The sequence below is a fragment of the Triticum urartu genome, chromosome 1, assembly GCF_003073215.2.
Source record: "Triticum urartu cultivar G1812 chromosome 1, Tu2.1, whole genome shotgun sequence".
NCBI classification, from domain to species: domain Eukaryota; kingdom Viridiplantae; phylum Streptophyta; class Magnoliopsida; order Poales; family Poaceae; genus Triticum; species Triticum urartu.
In genome coordinates this window covers 375,756,701-375,774,360 of record NC_053022.1, presented here as the reverse complement: position 1 = coordinate 375,774,360, position 17,660 = coordinate 375,756,701, and the positions used below count along the sequence as shown (strand labels likewise).

Below are 17,660 nucleotides of genomic sequence, written 5' to 3'. Positions count from 1 at the left end.
CGATGGAGGCGGTAGGGTCCTAGACTCTCCCGGTCGACTCCGCAGCTGCTACCTATAAATATGTGCTACGTACCGCCCGGCCGAAAGAGATCCGCGTTAACAAACCTAGGCGCGGTGGCGGATCTGCTCTTCTCGCGCCGCCTTTAGACAAATTTCTCCTCCCGCGACATGTCGCCTCCATCTCCGCCAGCCAAAACCACAACACGCCATGTCGTCGTCTGCGCGGCCATGCCCCCACCGCATCGGCCCACACCCGGAGGATCGCGCATTCCGGTGAGCCTCTCTCGGTCCAGTGGCGCCGGATGCGTCTCCGCCTGCCTGTCTGGGAGGCGCTCGTGCCCCGCTCACCAGATCGACGAGATCGAGGTGCGCCCTCGCTCGCCGCCACCAACACATAAGTAGGCCGTCGTTAAGTCACTAGCTTTGCGGTGCTGCGTGCTTGGTCTTGCGCTGCGGCAGTAGGGGAGCCTGACGATGGGTTCCGGGGCGAGGGAGAAAATGTTCTAGCGCGCAGCAAAAATACATGGCAAGCACCTCTGTAAAGATGGCATAGCATATAACAAAACACATGTAGAGCTCAGGATCATAGCATGCACACATTAATCATGGCAAAATGACAAAATGCCATTTTCTGAAATAGATCTGACAAATTACTCACATAGCCCTCTTCCAAAGACAATTCGGGCATCAAGATGAGCTCAAATGAAAATGATGCAATGAGATAAAATGATGTACTCGTCAAGACGAACATTTTGATATGCTACACGCGCAAATCGGAGCTACGATGAGGGATTTATGATGCGATGAATATGGGCATGTGATAAGATGGAAAAAGGTCTTAGGCGTTTCGAAAAAAACAAATGAGCGCGTTTTAGAAATACAACGCTCAGGGCGGCGGGTAGCAGGGCTTCTCACCCGCGTGGCCTTGGGCCGGAGAGAGACGGAGCTGGGCCGGGTGGTTGCCGCAGCCCACGCAGAGGGAGGTCGTCCTCCTCCTCGTGCACTCGCACGAGCAGGGCGGTCACGGCGGCGTCAGGAGGAAAACCGGCGAGGGGAGGTGTCGGCGGCCGGACCTGGCGAGGATGGCGAGGTCGGAAATGGGTTGCCGGCGGCCAGATCCGACAGTGGGCGGCCGGATCGGGGCACAGACGGCGCTCCGGCGAGCTAGCACGTCGGCAAGGTCGGGAAAGAACTCCGGCGACTGCGCCAGGGTCCGATGTGGCGCCTAGCGTCAGATCCGAGCCTGGGGGGGGGGTCCGGTAGGGCGGCACGGGTCGCCGGCGGTGAGGAGAAAGGCGGCAGGGGCCGCAAGGCGACGGCGGCGCAAGCGGGTACTCCGGCGAGGAGGCGGAGGCCACCGGCGATGGAGGCACGAGCGCGCGGGAGACCGGCCGAGCTCCGATGGGCTCGGGTGGGCCGATGCGGTGGGAGGCGCAGAGAGACGACATGGCGTGTTGTGGTTGGCTGCGGAGATGGAGGCGGACATGTCCGGCGAGGAGAAATTTGTCTAGCGGCGCGGAGAAGAGAGATCTAGGGTTTGTACCGCGGAATTTTCGGGGGAGGCCACATATTTATAGGTAGAGGGAGCTAGGAGAGTCCAAATGAGGTGCGGTTTTTGGCCACGCGATCGTGATCGAACGACCGAGATGATGGAGGGGGGTTTGGTGGGTTTTGGGCTACTTTGGAAGGGTGTTGGTCTGCAACACACACAAGGCCTTTTCAGTCCCTCGGTTAACCGTTGGAGTATCAAACGAAGTCCAGATGGCACGAAACTTGACAGGCGGTCTACTGGTAGTAAACCAAGGCCGCATGACAAGTCCGGGTCCAATCCGAAAACGTTTAACACCTGCAAACGAAAAGAGGTAGAAAGGGACACCGAGTGACATAGGAGCGCCGGATTGCAAAACGGACAACGGGAAAATGCTCGGATGCATGAGACGATCATGTATGCAAATGAAATGCACATGATGACATGATATGCAATGCATGACACGCAAGCAATGACAAGGCAACAACAGCGAATAACTGGAGGACACCTGGCACATCGGTCTCGGGGCGTTACAACACTCCACCACTACGAGAGGATCTCGTCCCGAGATCTAGAATGGCACTGGAGGGACAAACAGAGGAGAAAGAGAAGAGGTAAGCTAAGTTGCTTCTTTGACAAACGAGTGAAACAGGACCTTGAAAAGGTTAAGCCATTTCCGAGAATAGAATAAACTGAGAGGAACGAAGTTGAAGACACTCCGTTAAGAAAGAGGAAAAGAAAGAGCCGATTCGGGTAGCACTTCGGTTGAAAAGAGATGAAAGACTTGATAAGGCGAAAAGAACTTGAGCAAAAAGGTCACAACACTCCGGTTAAAACGAGATAGAGAAGGAATAAGAACGATATAATTTGGACAACACTCCGGTTGAGAAGGGATGCAAAATTTGATAAGATGAGAGAGCTCGAAAGAAAACACGACACTCCGGTTGAATGGATCAGCAAAGAAAAGAACACTATCATGACAAAACAAGAAGATGGGCAGAAGAGAGCAACATCACAATGCCTCCGGAACAAAAGAATATAAGAAAGATAATTGAGATAGGAGAATGGAGAAGAAAATGCCAACTTCTGCCACAAAAGAGCTTGAAGAGGCATCTTTAGGAGAAGGGTCGAACGGAGTTGTTGGAAAAAACCAACAACGAAAAGAATAAGCTTGATATGGTCTTATGGAATACATCTCAAAATTATGAGGTTACAACCTGCCACTCACGGGAAGAAGAATTGGATTGGTATGAACAAGGAGACGAGAAAGCTTATTTCGCCGGGAGGGTAGATGAAGAACTTGGATCATATATGAGCACCATAAGTAGCAACAATCCTTAGGGAAGACTTTAGGTGAAATATAACCCAAGATAACTCCAATGACGAGATTGATGGATTTAAAATATCTCATTCTTGACAACATGTGAATCATGAAAACATGAACTCAAATTATCAAGAATGACATAATACCACCTCCAATAATATGGTAGAAAGAATTGCACTCCGGATAGCAAGAAGAAGAATGCCTGAGCTCCTCTGAAAAGAATCTTGATGAGCACTTTGAGAAGGAATTTAAATCCTTGATGAACCATCATGTAGAACCTTCATGAAGAACTTCGTTAAACAAAAGGATGATCGAACGGAAGGAAAGAGGAGTAGAAAAACACAAGGTGAATCCTTGCAATGATTTGATGGATCTTTGGAATGATAATTGAAATAACTTTGAGCTCCGGAAAAGAAAGATGAAACAAATGAAGACGAGAATTTGATGAGCCTCCGGAATAGGAAATTGAGTTCACTCGATGAAACAAAAATAAGAATTACGTATGCATATCCTTCATCTTTTTAAATTGATGACAAGCAGCGGATTCGGCATACCACTTATTCTCGTCGGAAGGATTAAATATAAATATAGCTCAAACTTTAGGAAGGTCTTCAACGAACCACCGGAAGGATTGAAAACAACGAATAAATTGATATGATAATGAATGCCGAGAAGTCTTGAACGAACCACTGTAAGAATTTAAAATGAACGAAGAGAAAATAAAGAAACACCGGGAAGAATTATAAAAAGAACAAAGATACTTGAGAGGATTTGATACATGAGAACGAATAGATCGCAAACTTAATAGAGAAAATACTTGAATGATGCACCGGCAAGATTTGGAGAAAGTGAGCTGAAAACTGAAATGAATGATCCGAAATGATGGCCTTCAGAGGCACAAACTGAAAAGACTCCTGAATTGCTCTAGATGGGTGAAAAGAATTCTGATAATTGAAAACAATAAAGAGAGGATGGCCTCGAATTAGAACCACGAATCTCTGAGAGAACGGATAAGATATGGAGGTAAGGCTCTTCTTCGGTCTTCAAATAACGAGAAAGACGACGAGAAACACCACCGTGAATTGTTGAGACACTCCGGAATAAAGAAGAATAGAAAAGTTGAACCAATGATGAAAAGAATTTGGAAGATCTTGGAGAAAGACATTTGACTGATGATAAATCATTATTACGTCAAACTTCGAAAAGAAATTTGAGGATAGCTCTGGGAAAATAAGAAGAGTCAGGTAAGATCCTGGGAAAAGACCTGTGGGTTAGGCCCACTCAAAAGAAAACACCGTTGAATGATTTGAAAGAGAGGTTGCACCGGTTGAATTAAATGACTTGAATGAGATAACAACCTCGAAGGATCTTGAACGAATGCAGAGTGGAAACACGAATCTTCGAGATATCTTGAGCACTCCGGAACAAATGAATAGCGAGAGGTGAATGATAAAGAGGTGCACCGGTAAGAAAAGGTATTTGAAACGAGAAAAAAGGATATGATCCACAAAGCTTGACTTGGTTCCACCGGAGAAGAAAAAAGAATGAATAATGGTGAACTAGAAACTCCGTTAAAATCTTCATGAGCATCACCGGGTAAGAACATTGATTGAAAAGAAAGAAGAGGCTTCACGTGAATAAGATGGATAGTTTTTTTTAAGAAATCTTAGTCCTTGAAGAAAAAGGATGGGTGGGCGGGAAAAACAAAGGCAACTTGGAGACGGATGAAACAAACACCGTTGAGAAAACCGAGAGGTGATCTTGCGATGTTAAAATGATCGGATCCACTTGAAGAGAAACACGCCAGTGAAAAGAAACTGAAATGACAAACTCGATGGTCGAGAAGGATTAGTATTCACATAGGAATATGAGAACACCACTTGGAAAAAGGCATGGAATCAACACTTGACATTGAAGCAACTCGAATACCACAACTCAAAACAAAAACAAAGGATTGGCTTGCAAAATAAGCCGGAACAAACATATGATAGAGATTTCGTCCAAAGTTTTCGTGGTAGGGCCTACAAGGGCTCGATCGTACAGCACCATCATGTACAAGGCAGTGCACATGACATACGAAGCGTCCCCGAGTCGGCATAGCCAAGGACTCTTTAAGACACAACGAGACCACTGTAAAACCAATTGTGGATAGGCGGACCACTAGACGTCGAACCCCAATTTCATATCATACATCTGTCGGAAAGATATCCTAAGAGCTACTTGAATTCCCACTTATAAACTCCCGAAACTTTCCGGTTATGCAATCACGTGTTGGGGATACAGGGGAAGCATAATATCTCACCCAAAACTAGCAAATCCTACATCCAGCTGTATCCATCCTTCAACACATAACCAAGAAACCTTCGGAAACCGTCTACCTCAACCTTCGAAAAGCATCCGTTATACGAGTTATCGCAATACTCCCGAACTCCCGCCCCAGTACTGGGTGGCGTCGAGGTTATCTCACCAACAACTGCATAAAAGAGATTTTCGATGTCGATGAAACTAAACTCAGGTATTCCAGAACTGCAACGATAAAATTGTGACGACAACACCTCGGAGCTCAACTCCCCAGGACACTGCCACAACCCCTAAATGACAGGAGGCACCAAGAACAATGTTCTTGTCACAAAACCATCGGAACGATTCCAAGATACCCGCGTGATCCTAATTTTTTTAGTGAAATTTGAGAAGAGAAGAGTCAAAACTCTACGTCAGGATGCCTCACCAGAGCGATGAAGGGACTGGGGAGTAAAAAGAATTCCTAAACTCTCCGATATATATAATCCTAAATGACTCAAAACATTTTTCTAGACTCAACAACGCCAACTATTCGATCAAGCAGGGGGCTCCTAAGGTCTCTGATTACCAACTTGTAACGCCCTCGATGCGGCTATATCTCCCACGTGTCGAAGCACGACTTAGAGGCATAACCGCATTGAAAGCAATGTCGCAAGTGAGGTAATCTTCACACAACCCATATAATACATAAGGGACAGAGATACATAGATGGCTTACAATCGCTACTTCACACCATACATGAATAAAGCATTACATCATCCAGATACACTCAAGGTCCGACTACGGAACCAAAATAAAAGAAGACTACCCCAAATGCTACACAGATCCCTGATCGACCCAACTGGGCTCCACTACTGATCAACTAGAACGAAACAACACAAAGGACAAGATCTTCATCGAGCTCCTCCTTGAGCTTGGTTGCGTCATCTGCACGGTTCAACGACACCTGCAAACTGGTTTTGGAAGTATCTGTGAGCCACGGGGACTCAGCAATCTCACACCTTCGTGATCAAGACTATTTAAGCTTATAGGAAGGGTAAAAGGTATGAGGTGGAGCTGCAGCCAGCGACTAGCATATATGGTGGCTAAACATAATCGCAAAAGAGAGCGAGAAGAGAAGGCAAAAGCACGGTCGAACAACTAATGATCAAGAAGTGATCCTAGACCAACCTACGTCAAGCATTACTCCAACACCGTGTTCATTTCCCGGACTCCGCCGAGAAGAGACCATCACGGTTACACACGCGGTTGATGTATTTTAATTAAGATCAACTTCAGGTTTTCTACAACCGGACATTAACAAATTCCCATCTGCCCATAACCGCGGGCACGGCTTTCGAAAGTTCAAAACCCTGCAGGGGTGTCCCAACTTAGCCCATCACAAGCTCTCACGGTCAACGAAGGATATTCCTTCTAGCGGGAAGACCTGATCAGGCTCGGAATCCCGGTTACAAGACATCCTCGACAATGGTAAAACAAGTCCAGCAAGACCACCCGATGCGCCGACATCCCGATAGGAGCTGCACATATCTCGTTCTCAGGGCACACCGGATAAGCTAAGCCTACGGGAGCCAACGTAACCCAAGTTGCCAAGGGACGGCCCCGCACGGTGCTCTGGGTTGGACCAACACTTAGACAAGCACTGGCCCGGGGGTTTAAAATAAAGATGACCCTCGGGATGCGCGACTCCCAAGGGAAAATGGCTAGATGGCGAATGGTAAAACCAAGGTTGGGCCTTGCTGGAGGAGTTTTATTCAAAGCGAACTGCCAAGGGGTTTCCATTATAACCCAACTGCGTAAGGAACGCAAAATCCGGGAACATAACACCGATATGACGGAAACTAGGGCGGCAAGAGTGGAACAAAACACCAGGCATAAGGCCGAGCCTTCCACCCTTTACCAAGTATATAGATGCATTAATTAAATAAGAGATATTGTGATATCCCAACAAAATATCCATGTTCCAACATGGAACAAGCTCCAATCTTCACCTGCAAGTAACAACGCTATAAGAGGGGCTGAGCAAAGCGGTAACATAGCCAAACAACGGTTTGCTAGGACAAGGTGGGTTAGAGGCTTGGTTCAACAATATGGGAGGCATGATAAGCAAGTGGTAGGTATCGCAGCATAGGCATAGCAAAAGAGCGAGCAACTAGCAAGCAAAGATAGAAGTGATTTCGAGGGTATGGTCATCTTGCCTGAAATCCCGCAAGGAAGAAGAACGAGTCCATGAAGAAGACAAACGGACGTAGTCAAACGGGTCCTCACAAACGCGACATTATCGGAACCAACCCGAAGAAGCAAACACCGGAAAGAAGCACACAACATAGTAAACAACCAACACATGAACATGGTATGATATGCGGGATGCGGTATGCGATGCATATGCATGGTTTGCAAAGGAATGATTGAACCTGGCCTCAACTTGAAAATTCAAGAGTGCCACTGGAAAGGTGAGGTGATTTCGGCTGAAATCGATCTAAAGATCACCGGAATCGGATGCACGGTTTGGAAATGGCAAGCAAAACAAATATGGCACCGGTCTGTGATAATCACCAAGTAGCCATCTAGATGCATCAAGATAAATATGCTACACCACTCAAACATGGCAACAAAATACATGGCAGGGATCCACTCAAGAAGCTTGACAGAAGATGAACACTGAGCTACGGCTAATCCATCCATTAACAGGTTCAAACAAGCATGGCAAAAGTGCAAAAGATAACAGGTTTCAGACTTAGTGAAATTAACACAAGTCTGGAATTTATCATCAGAAAGCACACTTTAGAGTATGAAAACTACATGCTACAGGAACATAACATTGCAAAGCAAGGCATGGCATGAAGCTACTCAAAGCACTTAAGAAAAGTCCCTTAGTGACCTTGAGCCAAAAGGGATCAGGAAATATAATTGCAAGCATGTGAACATAGCAAAAACATAAACAGATCTCAGACTTAGTGAAAAACTGGAGCATGCAAATCAGTTAACGAGTAGGCATGTTTACGAGCTCGATGCACTCACTACAGAGCATGGCATGACAACTAAGCATACACCCAGCAAGAAAACATGGCATAGGAGCTATACATGGCAAGAATAACAACATAGCATGCACGGATCAATAGCAACATCCTCGGCAAAATCGCTAATCATGTCAACAATCTGCCAGGATTCACTTTATAGCAAAAGTAGAGCTCGATTGACTCAAGCTAGGGTGCTCCATAATTGCAAACAAAGACATGGATGGATAGAGCACCACAATGTTAACAAAACATCCTTACTGATCATCCTCAAAAGAGGCACGGATCACTAGGAAACAACATGAACATATGGCATAACGACAAAAACAGAACAAGGGCTTGGTGAAATTCTAAGTCCCTGAAATCAGTATTACCGATTACGCTACTTTGCATGCTTGTTCAAGTCACCACAAATATCACAAAAATACATGGCAAGCACCTCTGTAAAGATGGCATAGCATATAACAAAACACATGTAGAGCTCAGGATCATAGCATGCACACATTAATCATGGCAAAAATGACAAAATGCCATTTGCTGAAACAGATCTGACAAATTACTCACATAGCCCTCTTCCAACGACAATTCGGGCATCAAGATGAGCTCAAATGAAAATGATGCAATGAGATAAAATGATGTACTCGTCAAGACGAACATTTTGATATGCTACACGCGCAAATCGGAGCTACGATGAGGGATTTATGATGCGATGAATATGGGCATGTGATAAGATGGAAAAGGTCTTAGGCGTTTCGAAAAAAACAAATGAGCGCGTTTTAGAAATACAACGCTCAGGGCGGCGGGTAGCAGGGCTTCTCACCCGCGTGGCCTTGGGCCGGAGAGAGATGGAGCTGGGCCGGGTGGTTGCCGCAGCCCACGCAGAGGGAGGTTGTCCTCCTCCTCGTGCACTCGCACGGGCAGGGCGGTCACGGCGGCGTCAGGAGGAAAACCGGCGAGGGGAGGTGTCGGCGGTGGGACCTGGCGAGGATGGCGAGGTTGGAAATGGGTTGCCAGTGGCCAGATCCGGCAGTGGGCGGCCGGATCGGGGCACAGACGACGCTCCGGCGAGCTAGCACGTCGGCAAGGTCGGGAGAGAACTCCGGCGACTGTGCCAGGGTCCGATGTGGCGCCTAGCGTCAGATCCGAGCCTGGGGGGATCCGGTAGGGCGGCACGAGTCGCCGGCGGTGAGGAGAAAGGCAGCGGGGGCCGCAAGGCGACAGCGGCGCAGGCGGGTACTCCGGCGAGGAGGCGAAGGCCACCGGCGATGGAGGCACGAGCGCGCGGGAGACCGGCCGGGCTCCGATGGGCTCGGGCGGGCCGGCGCGGTGGGAGGCGCAGAGAGACGACGTGGCGTGTTGTAGTTGGCTGCGGAGATGGAGGCGGACATGTCCGGCGAGGAGAAATTTGTCCGGCGGCACGGAGAAGAGAGATCTAGGGTTTGTACCGCGGAATTTTCAGGGGAGGCCACATATTTATAGGTAGAGGGAGTTAGGAGAGTCCAAATGAGGTGCGGTTTTCGGCCACACGATCGTGATCGAACGACCGAGATGATGGAGGGTGTTTTTGTGGGTTTTGGGCCACTTTGGAAGGGTGTTGGGCTGCAACACACACGAGGCCTTTTCAGTCCCTCGGTTAACCGTTGGAGTATCAAACGAAGTCCAAATGGCACGAAACTTGACAGGCGGTCTACGGGTAGTAAACCAAGGCCGCATGAAAAGTCTCGGTCCAATCCGAAGACGTTTAACACCCGCACACGAAAAGAGGTAGAAAGGGACACCAGGTAACATAGGAGCGCCGGATTGCAAAACGGACAACGGGAAAAATGCTCGGATGCATGAGACGAACATGTATGCAAATGAAATGCACATGATAACATGATATGCAATGCATGACACGCAAGCAATGACAAGGCAACAACAGCGAATAACTGAAGGACACCTGGCACATCGGTCTCGGGGCGTTACAGCCTTTTATTTGCATCATTGCTACACATAGCTTGATGGACATGAAAAGTGGACAAGATGGAACTATGAGACATCATTGAAGATGCAAACGCTCAACACTAATGTTGTTGATGACGATGAGCTGGTAGAGAACCCATCCACTCCTTATGTCTGATTGGATGGTGAAAAATTGCAAAGCAAACCAAGAAGAATGGTGGTGTTGGCGATGGAGGCAGTGACTATGATGGTGTCGATGTGGATGATGGGATTGCATGAGGCCCATGCTACGACAACTTTAAGTCCACCATGTGTTGGTGGTTCTTTTGGAACGAACTTGTTCATTCGGTGCCTTTTGGCACAAACTATGGCTGCGTTTGATGGATTGGATGAACTTTATATGCCCTAGTTCAATTAAGATATGGTGTATTTGAATTGTTTATGTTTGCTTGGAAAATATGATGATTATGTTTCAATTGTTTGACCAAAGGTTTGGAAGAATTGGCAAACCAAAATTTTTGGGAGGTCAAACTATAGGGAATCTGCTAGCCGAGTAAAAGTTTTCTTAATATTTGACTCGTTGGGATAGGAAGAGAGTTTGAGGGATTAAGTCTAGGGCCTTTGCTAGAGATGCTCTTAGCAGCTTCAAACACTCGCGTGAAAAAAATTGTACACCAAGAAGAATTGTATTTTTTTTCATGATTTCCTGTAACGCCCTTAATTAGGATATCTTTTTTTACAGAATTTTTTTTGATGTATTCATCAATTTTTAAGGTAGTACAAAGAACATCAAAAGTAAAAATTACATATCTAGCTTCGCCGACCACCAAACGACGACTACAAGCACTACAGCGAGCCGAAGGCGCCCCTCCCTCACCGAAGCTAGGCAAACCTTGTTATAGTAGACAGTCGAAAACATCAAAAGATTAGCACACCAGAACAACAACCACCGTCGATGAAAAGAAGCGTAGATTAAAAGGATTAAACCTGTAGACATGCGAACGCAGACCGGATCCACATGCATCCACCGAAGACAAAATGGCGACTTCCCGCGAGATCCGTAGACAAGTCTTCATACGACCTCCGACGATATTAGAAGCACCGCGGGGACGGGGGCTAGAAGCACCACTGGGATAGGGGCTAGACGGGGAAAATCTCATTCCATCTTCAGAGAGCCACCGTCGCCTGACCTCTCTGAGCAGGACACAAACCCTAAAAAAACTCAAAAAGACATTAAAAACAGAGCCCTCCGGCAGACAAGGGCCGGGATCCACTGTGCGTCCATGATCCTGAGGCCACAGGAGACTAAACAAATCTCAACTAAACAAATCCACAGAGCTAGTCATTTTATTGATCATATTTATAATGTTTACATATAGCTTAGCATCTTTAGTACTCACATGCAAAAATTGTACACCAAGCAGAATCTACAAATTACTTTGCATGCTTTTCTAAGAGAAAAAAAACGATCACTTCGCATGCTTGAGGTTTGCATCGGACAGCATGCCTTCGATGGCGGCCTTCCAGACCTTGCAGTGCGTCTGGTCCTCCAGCAGCAGCTGCACCGTCCCGGCCGACGTGCTCAGGGCCACCGCGAAGCACCTCCGGCCGTCGACCACCGCCTCGCCGCCGCCCCCCGTCGACACCCCGAGTAGCTCGTCTGGACCACGACAAAACGCGCCACAGAGAAAGAAATCACGTCAGTAAGGCAGCCGGACACGTAGAGGAGACGAATCGTCGTCGACTTGCCGATGTCTCAGTGTGTGTGCAAGTGGCCGGAGTCCGGAGCGCGACGTGCCGCCACGGCTGGACCACGCAAAATCCATGCATGGCGACGACGAGACAAGACCTAGCTATCCTGGAGGGGAACATTTCAGGTTCTGCGTGTAGGGGGCCGTACGGTGCGAGGCGACAAGCGGCGCGTGCGCGCAGGTGGAGCGAGGGGAAGACGACGGCGAGCGCGCGTGGTGCGGTCATGACTTATGCGTGCATGGCGAGGCAACAACAAGACGACGACGAGCATCACATGCTGCTTTTTCAAAGTAGAGACAGTTTAAAGGGACGGGCTGCGCGTTTGTGTGGTGCGGATGCGTCGTGATGATCGATGATGCTTGCGTCGTCGTAATCATGGTAGAAAATTAATATCTTAGTAGTATCTTACGGTCGTCGTAGGTGGCGAAGGCCCCGCGCAGCCGCTTCCTCCCCAGCCTGAGCGCCACCGCGCCGCCGCCTCGCCGGGGGAAGACGGACACCGTCCTCACCCGTACCTTTCCTGCAAACCAATGGCGGGTCTTAACTTGTTAGGTCTGTAGTTCCCAGTCGATCGATCACATTTACAGCAATGGCGCCCGGCCGAGACGTGTCAATACTGCATGCTCTTACCGCAGGGTAGGCAGACCCTGAGGGCGATGCCTTTCTGGATGTTGGCGCTGATGCTCATGGCCATCGCGTTGGCGTTGGCGTTGACGTTGCCATTGGTGCCGGTGCTGATCCCTCTGACGTCCGCGGCCCTGAGCTTCAGCGCGGCGGCGCCCCGGAGGCACGTCGCGGCGGTGGCGGTCAGCGTGAGGAGCTCGGCGGGGGAGCGGCTCTCGAGGCCGGTCTTCACGGCGGAGGTCACGCGGGGCCGGTTGGCGCCGGCGGACTCGGCGGCTTCCGCGCAGACGGTGGCCACCAGCGCGGCGGCCGACGCGAGCACCGCGCCCATCTTCTTGTCCCCCCGCAGGTCGCACGCCGACACGACGCCGGCGATGGCCGCGGCGAGCTGGGCCACCGAGACGGCCGCGTGGGCCTGCGCCGAGTGCAGCCGGAGCTCGTCCCGCCGCCGCCGCCTCCGGCTCCCCGTGATGGAGACGTTGTCCAGGAAGTAGCCGCGCAGGAGCGCCTTCATCTGCCCAACGTTCAGCTGCCAAAGCATCCACTGTTGTCAAATCCGACAATATGCTAACTGAGTAACGTACTATCACAGTATCACTTCACTGCTCTGCACTTAACCAGCTGGAGTACTATACCCTTCCTTTTTCTGCTTATTAATTCAAGTGTCCTTTTTTCTTGCACAATTAAGAAACGACAGTGCTTGTTAAGGACGGTCTAACTGTACCGATCTCTAAAACGACAAGTAAGAAAGATCAGAGGCGGCACGGCGTGCGTACATCCTAATATCCTACACTGTTTGGCAGTGTTGATACAGTGTACAATCTACACTATTTGGCTGTTTGTTATACTACTATGCGGCCATGTTAGTGTTGTCCTTGTGCTTAATTAATTCCTTGTGCTGTTGTCCTTACCCATATAGGCTGGTTCAGCTTAGTCTTGCGCTGCTTGGAGCCAGGCTTCCCACTGGCCAGAACTCTCTGTCAGATAAATAAACCAAGAAAAGTTAAATTGACCATCACAGGGAAGATCATAAGATGTCTTTTCAACTGCCATTAAAGGTCAGCAAAAACTCACCCACGTCTGAATCTGATTGAACAATTGGCTTTTACCGCCATCGACTCGAATCGCATCGAGCTCTTTCTCTCCGTCTTCGTCTTCCTTTGTCTCGCCTTCTCCATGGTGGTCTTGTGCTGATGCTCCTAGGCACTGTTTGGTAGAAGAGAAAACCCAGCAGTCAGAAGGTGGTATTTTAATGAACATTCATAATCTACACATGAGAAATGCAATAGAAAGTAGTACTCCCTCAGTCTGGAATTAACCGTCGCTGAAATGAGCACTCAGTTCAGCGACAGTTAATTCCCGACGGAGGTTGTACATGCTAATATATTACTACAACCGTCAGTTTTTCGGCAGTAACCATCTTTTAGAAATTTTCTGGATCTTATGAAAAGAGAGCACGCGCACCGAGTAATACGAATGCACTGTGTCCCAGTGAGTTGCAAAGTATAATGAAACGACCTCATGCTAGATTATCAACGTTAGCCGCCTCTGTTGTTTAATGGAATGGGAGGTGTGGTCCATGTAAACATACACTGGGAGTGAGTATTTGAAAGAGATCCGAGGAGGAGGGGTTCCATGTCCGAGAGAGGAACTCCATCGCCTGCTCAGGGATCACGGGCATCTCTTCGCCTTTCAGGGGTCGCATCGACGACTTTTCCTTGCGACGGATGCCCGCCTTCTGCGCATCGATCTGCGTGTTCTCTGCCTGCTTTGACATTCAGCACATGATCACTGAGATGGTTAGTCACTAGCTAAGACATCAGAACATGCAAATAGAGATGCAGTAATAGTGTTGCTCAAACATCTAGTGCACCATGCTGACTACAAAAAAAGAAGATGTTCCTTTCTCTGAATCCTGTCATAAGATGCAGTTGTCCAAAGATACAAACAGTGCTTAAGATTTGTATGATTTATATTATAATAGGATTAGGCCACACATCTATGCATATTATATACTGTATAGAGCTAAAAAAAGTTTATCTTATGAGAAGAGTACGAAGCAAGCAGGAAAGTTTCATCACCATTTGACAGGACAAGGAGTGGCATCTCTGGAAGGGGGCCGTCCCAAACTCAACTCCTCTCCTGAAATGCTCCATCTTATCACCCACGTAAAACGGACTCCACCTAAAGATTTAGCAGAATCCGGTTGATCAATGAGGATGGAGTAATGAGAGCTCAAAGATCATGCCTATTTATAGTCAGGGCCAAGTTCTTGTCGTCCACTAAATGTGATATCAAGATCCTACCAACAGTATAACGATTAGTCGTTCTCGCTACGGACAATTTGCTAGAGAACAGGCACTAAAGAACAGCTGCAATTATTAGATTATTAAAAAGCATTGTCTAATTGACACTGTAGGCAGAGAATTATTGGAGAGCCAAGTTTCAGGTGAGACAATCTGTTTTTCCATGCTAAAATGTTGAGATAATCTACATGGTTATCTATCTGATTAACACTTGCAACATTTCCTTGAGCAGTACCTTAACACTGGAACTGGCCTCAGTGGCCTAAACATCATATATATGCTAAACGACAAAATAATATTAGCAGAGACTAATCCTGGTTTAAATGGTGGATACTTCAGAGGATTTAGGTACCAATTTTACAAGAAGCAAAATAAGGCCAGGAAGAACTGTGATAGTAGTAGCAGTAAGCAATGAACATGAAACTTAGCCTGAAGATAAGGGCTGTAGAGAAGGAAGGCTTACCTTAGTAGGAAGCCCTGGATGCACCGATGTTGTGACACCTGCATTGGTTCAAGTATTTATATCACAACCTCAACCTAAAAAAGGTAGTCGCAAGCGGCGATCGCACTGCATTAGCAGTAAGTAAGAGTAATCTAGTATTATGATTGCCAGCCCCACAGGATCCATCTTGCACTTATTATACACCTGAAACCGCCTCGTTTCGACGTCCGGTTGGGTCGACCTTTCTTCATCCAGGATCTCTGCTGCTCGAGCAGAGTAGTAAACTGCGGAAAAAGGGGCAGATTCGCATACTTCTTCTGGAATTGATCTCTGAAGACTGGCCAACAAGGCCTGAACTGATGTGGATTAGACAGGGGAGATGGTCCTGCTAATAGGTAATGGCAATTTGGCATGGTTTATCATTGCCACTTATGGTATGTGCGAATGGAAAATGCGCGGTGCTGTACCGCGTGCTTCGTTAAAAAGGGAAGTGTTTTGGTGTATGTGTTGGTCACAATGCAAATTATGCAATGGATGGTAGCCAGGCAATCTGCTCTGATGATGTAGAGAGATCTGCAAAGGCAAGGTGAATGAATGATTGTGACGCCGAAGGAAAGGGAGGATTACCACTGATTTGAGATGATCATCCATAACGAAAGCTTACGCCTAAAGCAACTCTCTAGTGCTTTACAGTGTAGTGATGGGATATAATCTAATGGTTTCCACAGGTGTGAACAATGTACTACTGTCAATGTGTTGGGCGATGCGGGGTTCTTGTTAGTTTAAGTGTGCTACTCATTGTAGCTGGTGACAAGTGTTGAGCATTTGGCTGCCCAGACAAGGAGAGGGCAGAAACCTTGCTATACTCCTTGCATTCCCAAAGACTGCAGTACTAACGTACTAGTACGTGTGAGTGGCATTTTTACATGACCAGCTGCACTAAAAAGGTGATCAGATCATCAGATCATCAGATCATCAGATAGCACATACTATGAACGGAACCATATGGATCAGGCCAGTGACCGGTGGATTCGCCTCCCCTAATCGATGCACAGGCGCATCGTCGCCGCGCTTCTGATAGAGGCCAGCAGATATCTGCTCCCAAATTGGCGCAGCAAATTGTACAGGCTACAGAGTTGTCCAAGAGGAGAAATGATAGGCACTGACTGACCTGACCTTTGCTGCCTCCTGCCTGTAAGTGGCGTTTGAGCCTGTTGGGAAATTTTGCTTCTTGTGCTGAGCGTGGAGATGAGATAATCCCCACGCAACGACTAGCAGCCTGATGGTAGTTCGTGAGCCGATGCTTGATCACTAATTGCCGTCGTAATCCCGGAATTGAAGCCACGGATTCGTGTAGCCGTTGAGAGAAAGAGTCGGGAGCTGGGCCCACCAGAAATGGTCCACCGGGTCAGAAAAATAATAAAAACACAAAATTCAGTTCCTCTCTAGCGGAATACCCTATTTGACGCATGACGCGGACTTGGGCCGGCCCATTTAGCATTCTAAAACATTCTGTGTTGGTTTTTTTTCTTTCTTCGGTTGTTTTTCTCTGCCGGTTTTGTCAGGTTCTCTTTTCCCTTGCAAAAAGTGCTCATCTTTAAAAAAAGTCTTTAGAAAATATATTCGAATTTTCAAATCTGTTAGTTTTCTATATTTTTTCGTTTTTAAAAAATGTTCGTGTTTTTCTAAAAAAACTGTTAGAAATTTAAAAATTACATTTTTAAACAATTGTGTATTTCAAAAATGTTCAAGATTTTCAAAACAAACCATGTTAAAAAATTAGGAATTAAAAAAATAAGATTTTCAAAAAAAACTCAAAACTTCAAAAATTAGTTCACTTGTTATATTTAATAAAATTTTCGTGGTGTTTTTGGAAAGCCAAATAAAAAAACAGCCGATACCCCAAATAATTGCAGTAGGAAAAATATCTAACTGCTCGCTATTCTGTCACAACTTTTGTTTAGACAAACATGCAAAGCTTTATTATATCGTCACATTGTAATTTATGCTACAGCTTCTAGTGTTAATGGGCCAGTCCCGCTCACCCGCTCCTGTGCGGGAGGTCGATAATTTGACACGGCAACCGTGAGATTGTACCTCCCCTCTCTAGCAATGCCTCATTCGCATAAATTACATTTTTGGAAAATGCCCATATTTTTTATTTTCAGGCAAGGTTTGGTTGCATCCCAAAAGAAAGTCGTAAGTCTTTGGACCGGTAAGTAAATAATGGTCGAGCAATGTTTTTTGTGTGTGCGCTCTAGCGGAAACCTCAACCTGGTTTTCGTAGAAGTAATATACTAATATGGATCGATAAAGTTGTACTAAAGCTGCGATAAGTTCCTATTCACATTCCGCCAGGAGTCGGGGAAGAGGAAGGCGATCGAAAACGGCCCATGGATGTTTGATAAGGAACTGGTAGTTGTGG

General features: G+C 47.2%; 1 protein-coding gene across 1 annotated transcript; it reads right to left on the bottom strand.

Moving 5' to 3' along the window:
- Window positions 1-11,432: 11,432 nt before the first annotated feature.
- Window positions 11,433-15,308, bottom strand: LOC125534131 (VAN3-binding protein-like). Its single transcript, XM_048697426.1, has 8 exons — window positions 15,257-15,308; window positions 14,569-14,671; window positions 14,079-14,252; window positions 13,562-13,693; window positions 13,399-13,464; window positions 12,494-13,016; window positions 12,273-12,383; window positions 11,433-11,771 (listed from the first exon to the last, which is right to left on the bottom strand). Exons 1-8 carry the CDS (start codon window positions 15,298-15,300, stop codon window positions 11,581-11,583), a joined length of 1,344 nt encoding a protein of 447 aa, XP_048553383.1. The 5' UTR covers window positions 15,301-15,308; the 3' UTR covers window positions 11,433-11,580.
- Window positions 15,309-17,660: the final 2,352 nt, after the last annotated feature.

What these genes read in the sequence shown, in the direction of transcription:
- LOC125534131 (XM_048697426.1), bottom strand. Translation starts at nt 15,300, where the DNA reads ATGCAGGTGTCACAACATCGGTGCATCCAGGGCTTCCTACTAAG. An exon ending in ATCCAGGGCTTCCTACTAAG is followed by an intron (nt 14,672 to 15,256) that starts GTAAGCCTTCCT and finishes CTAAATCTTTAG; the next exon opens with GTGGAGTCCGTTTTACGTGG. An exon ending in ACTCCTTGTCCTGTCAAATG is followed by an intron (nt 14,253 to 14,568) that starts GTGATGAAACTT and finishes ATGTCAAAGCAG; the next exon opens with GCAGAGAACACGCAGATCGA.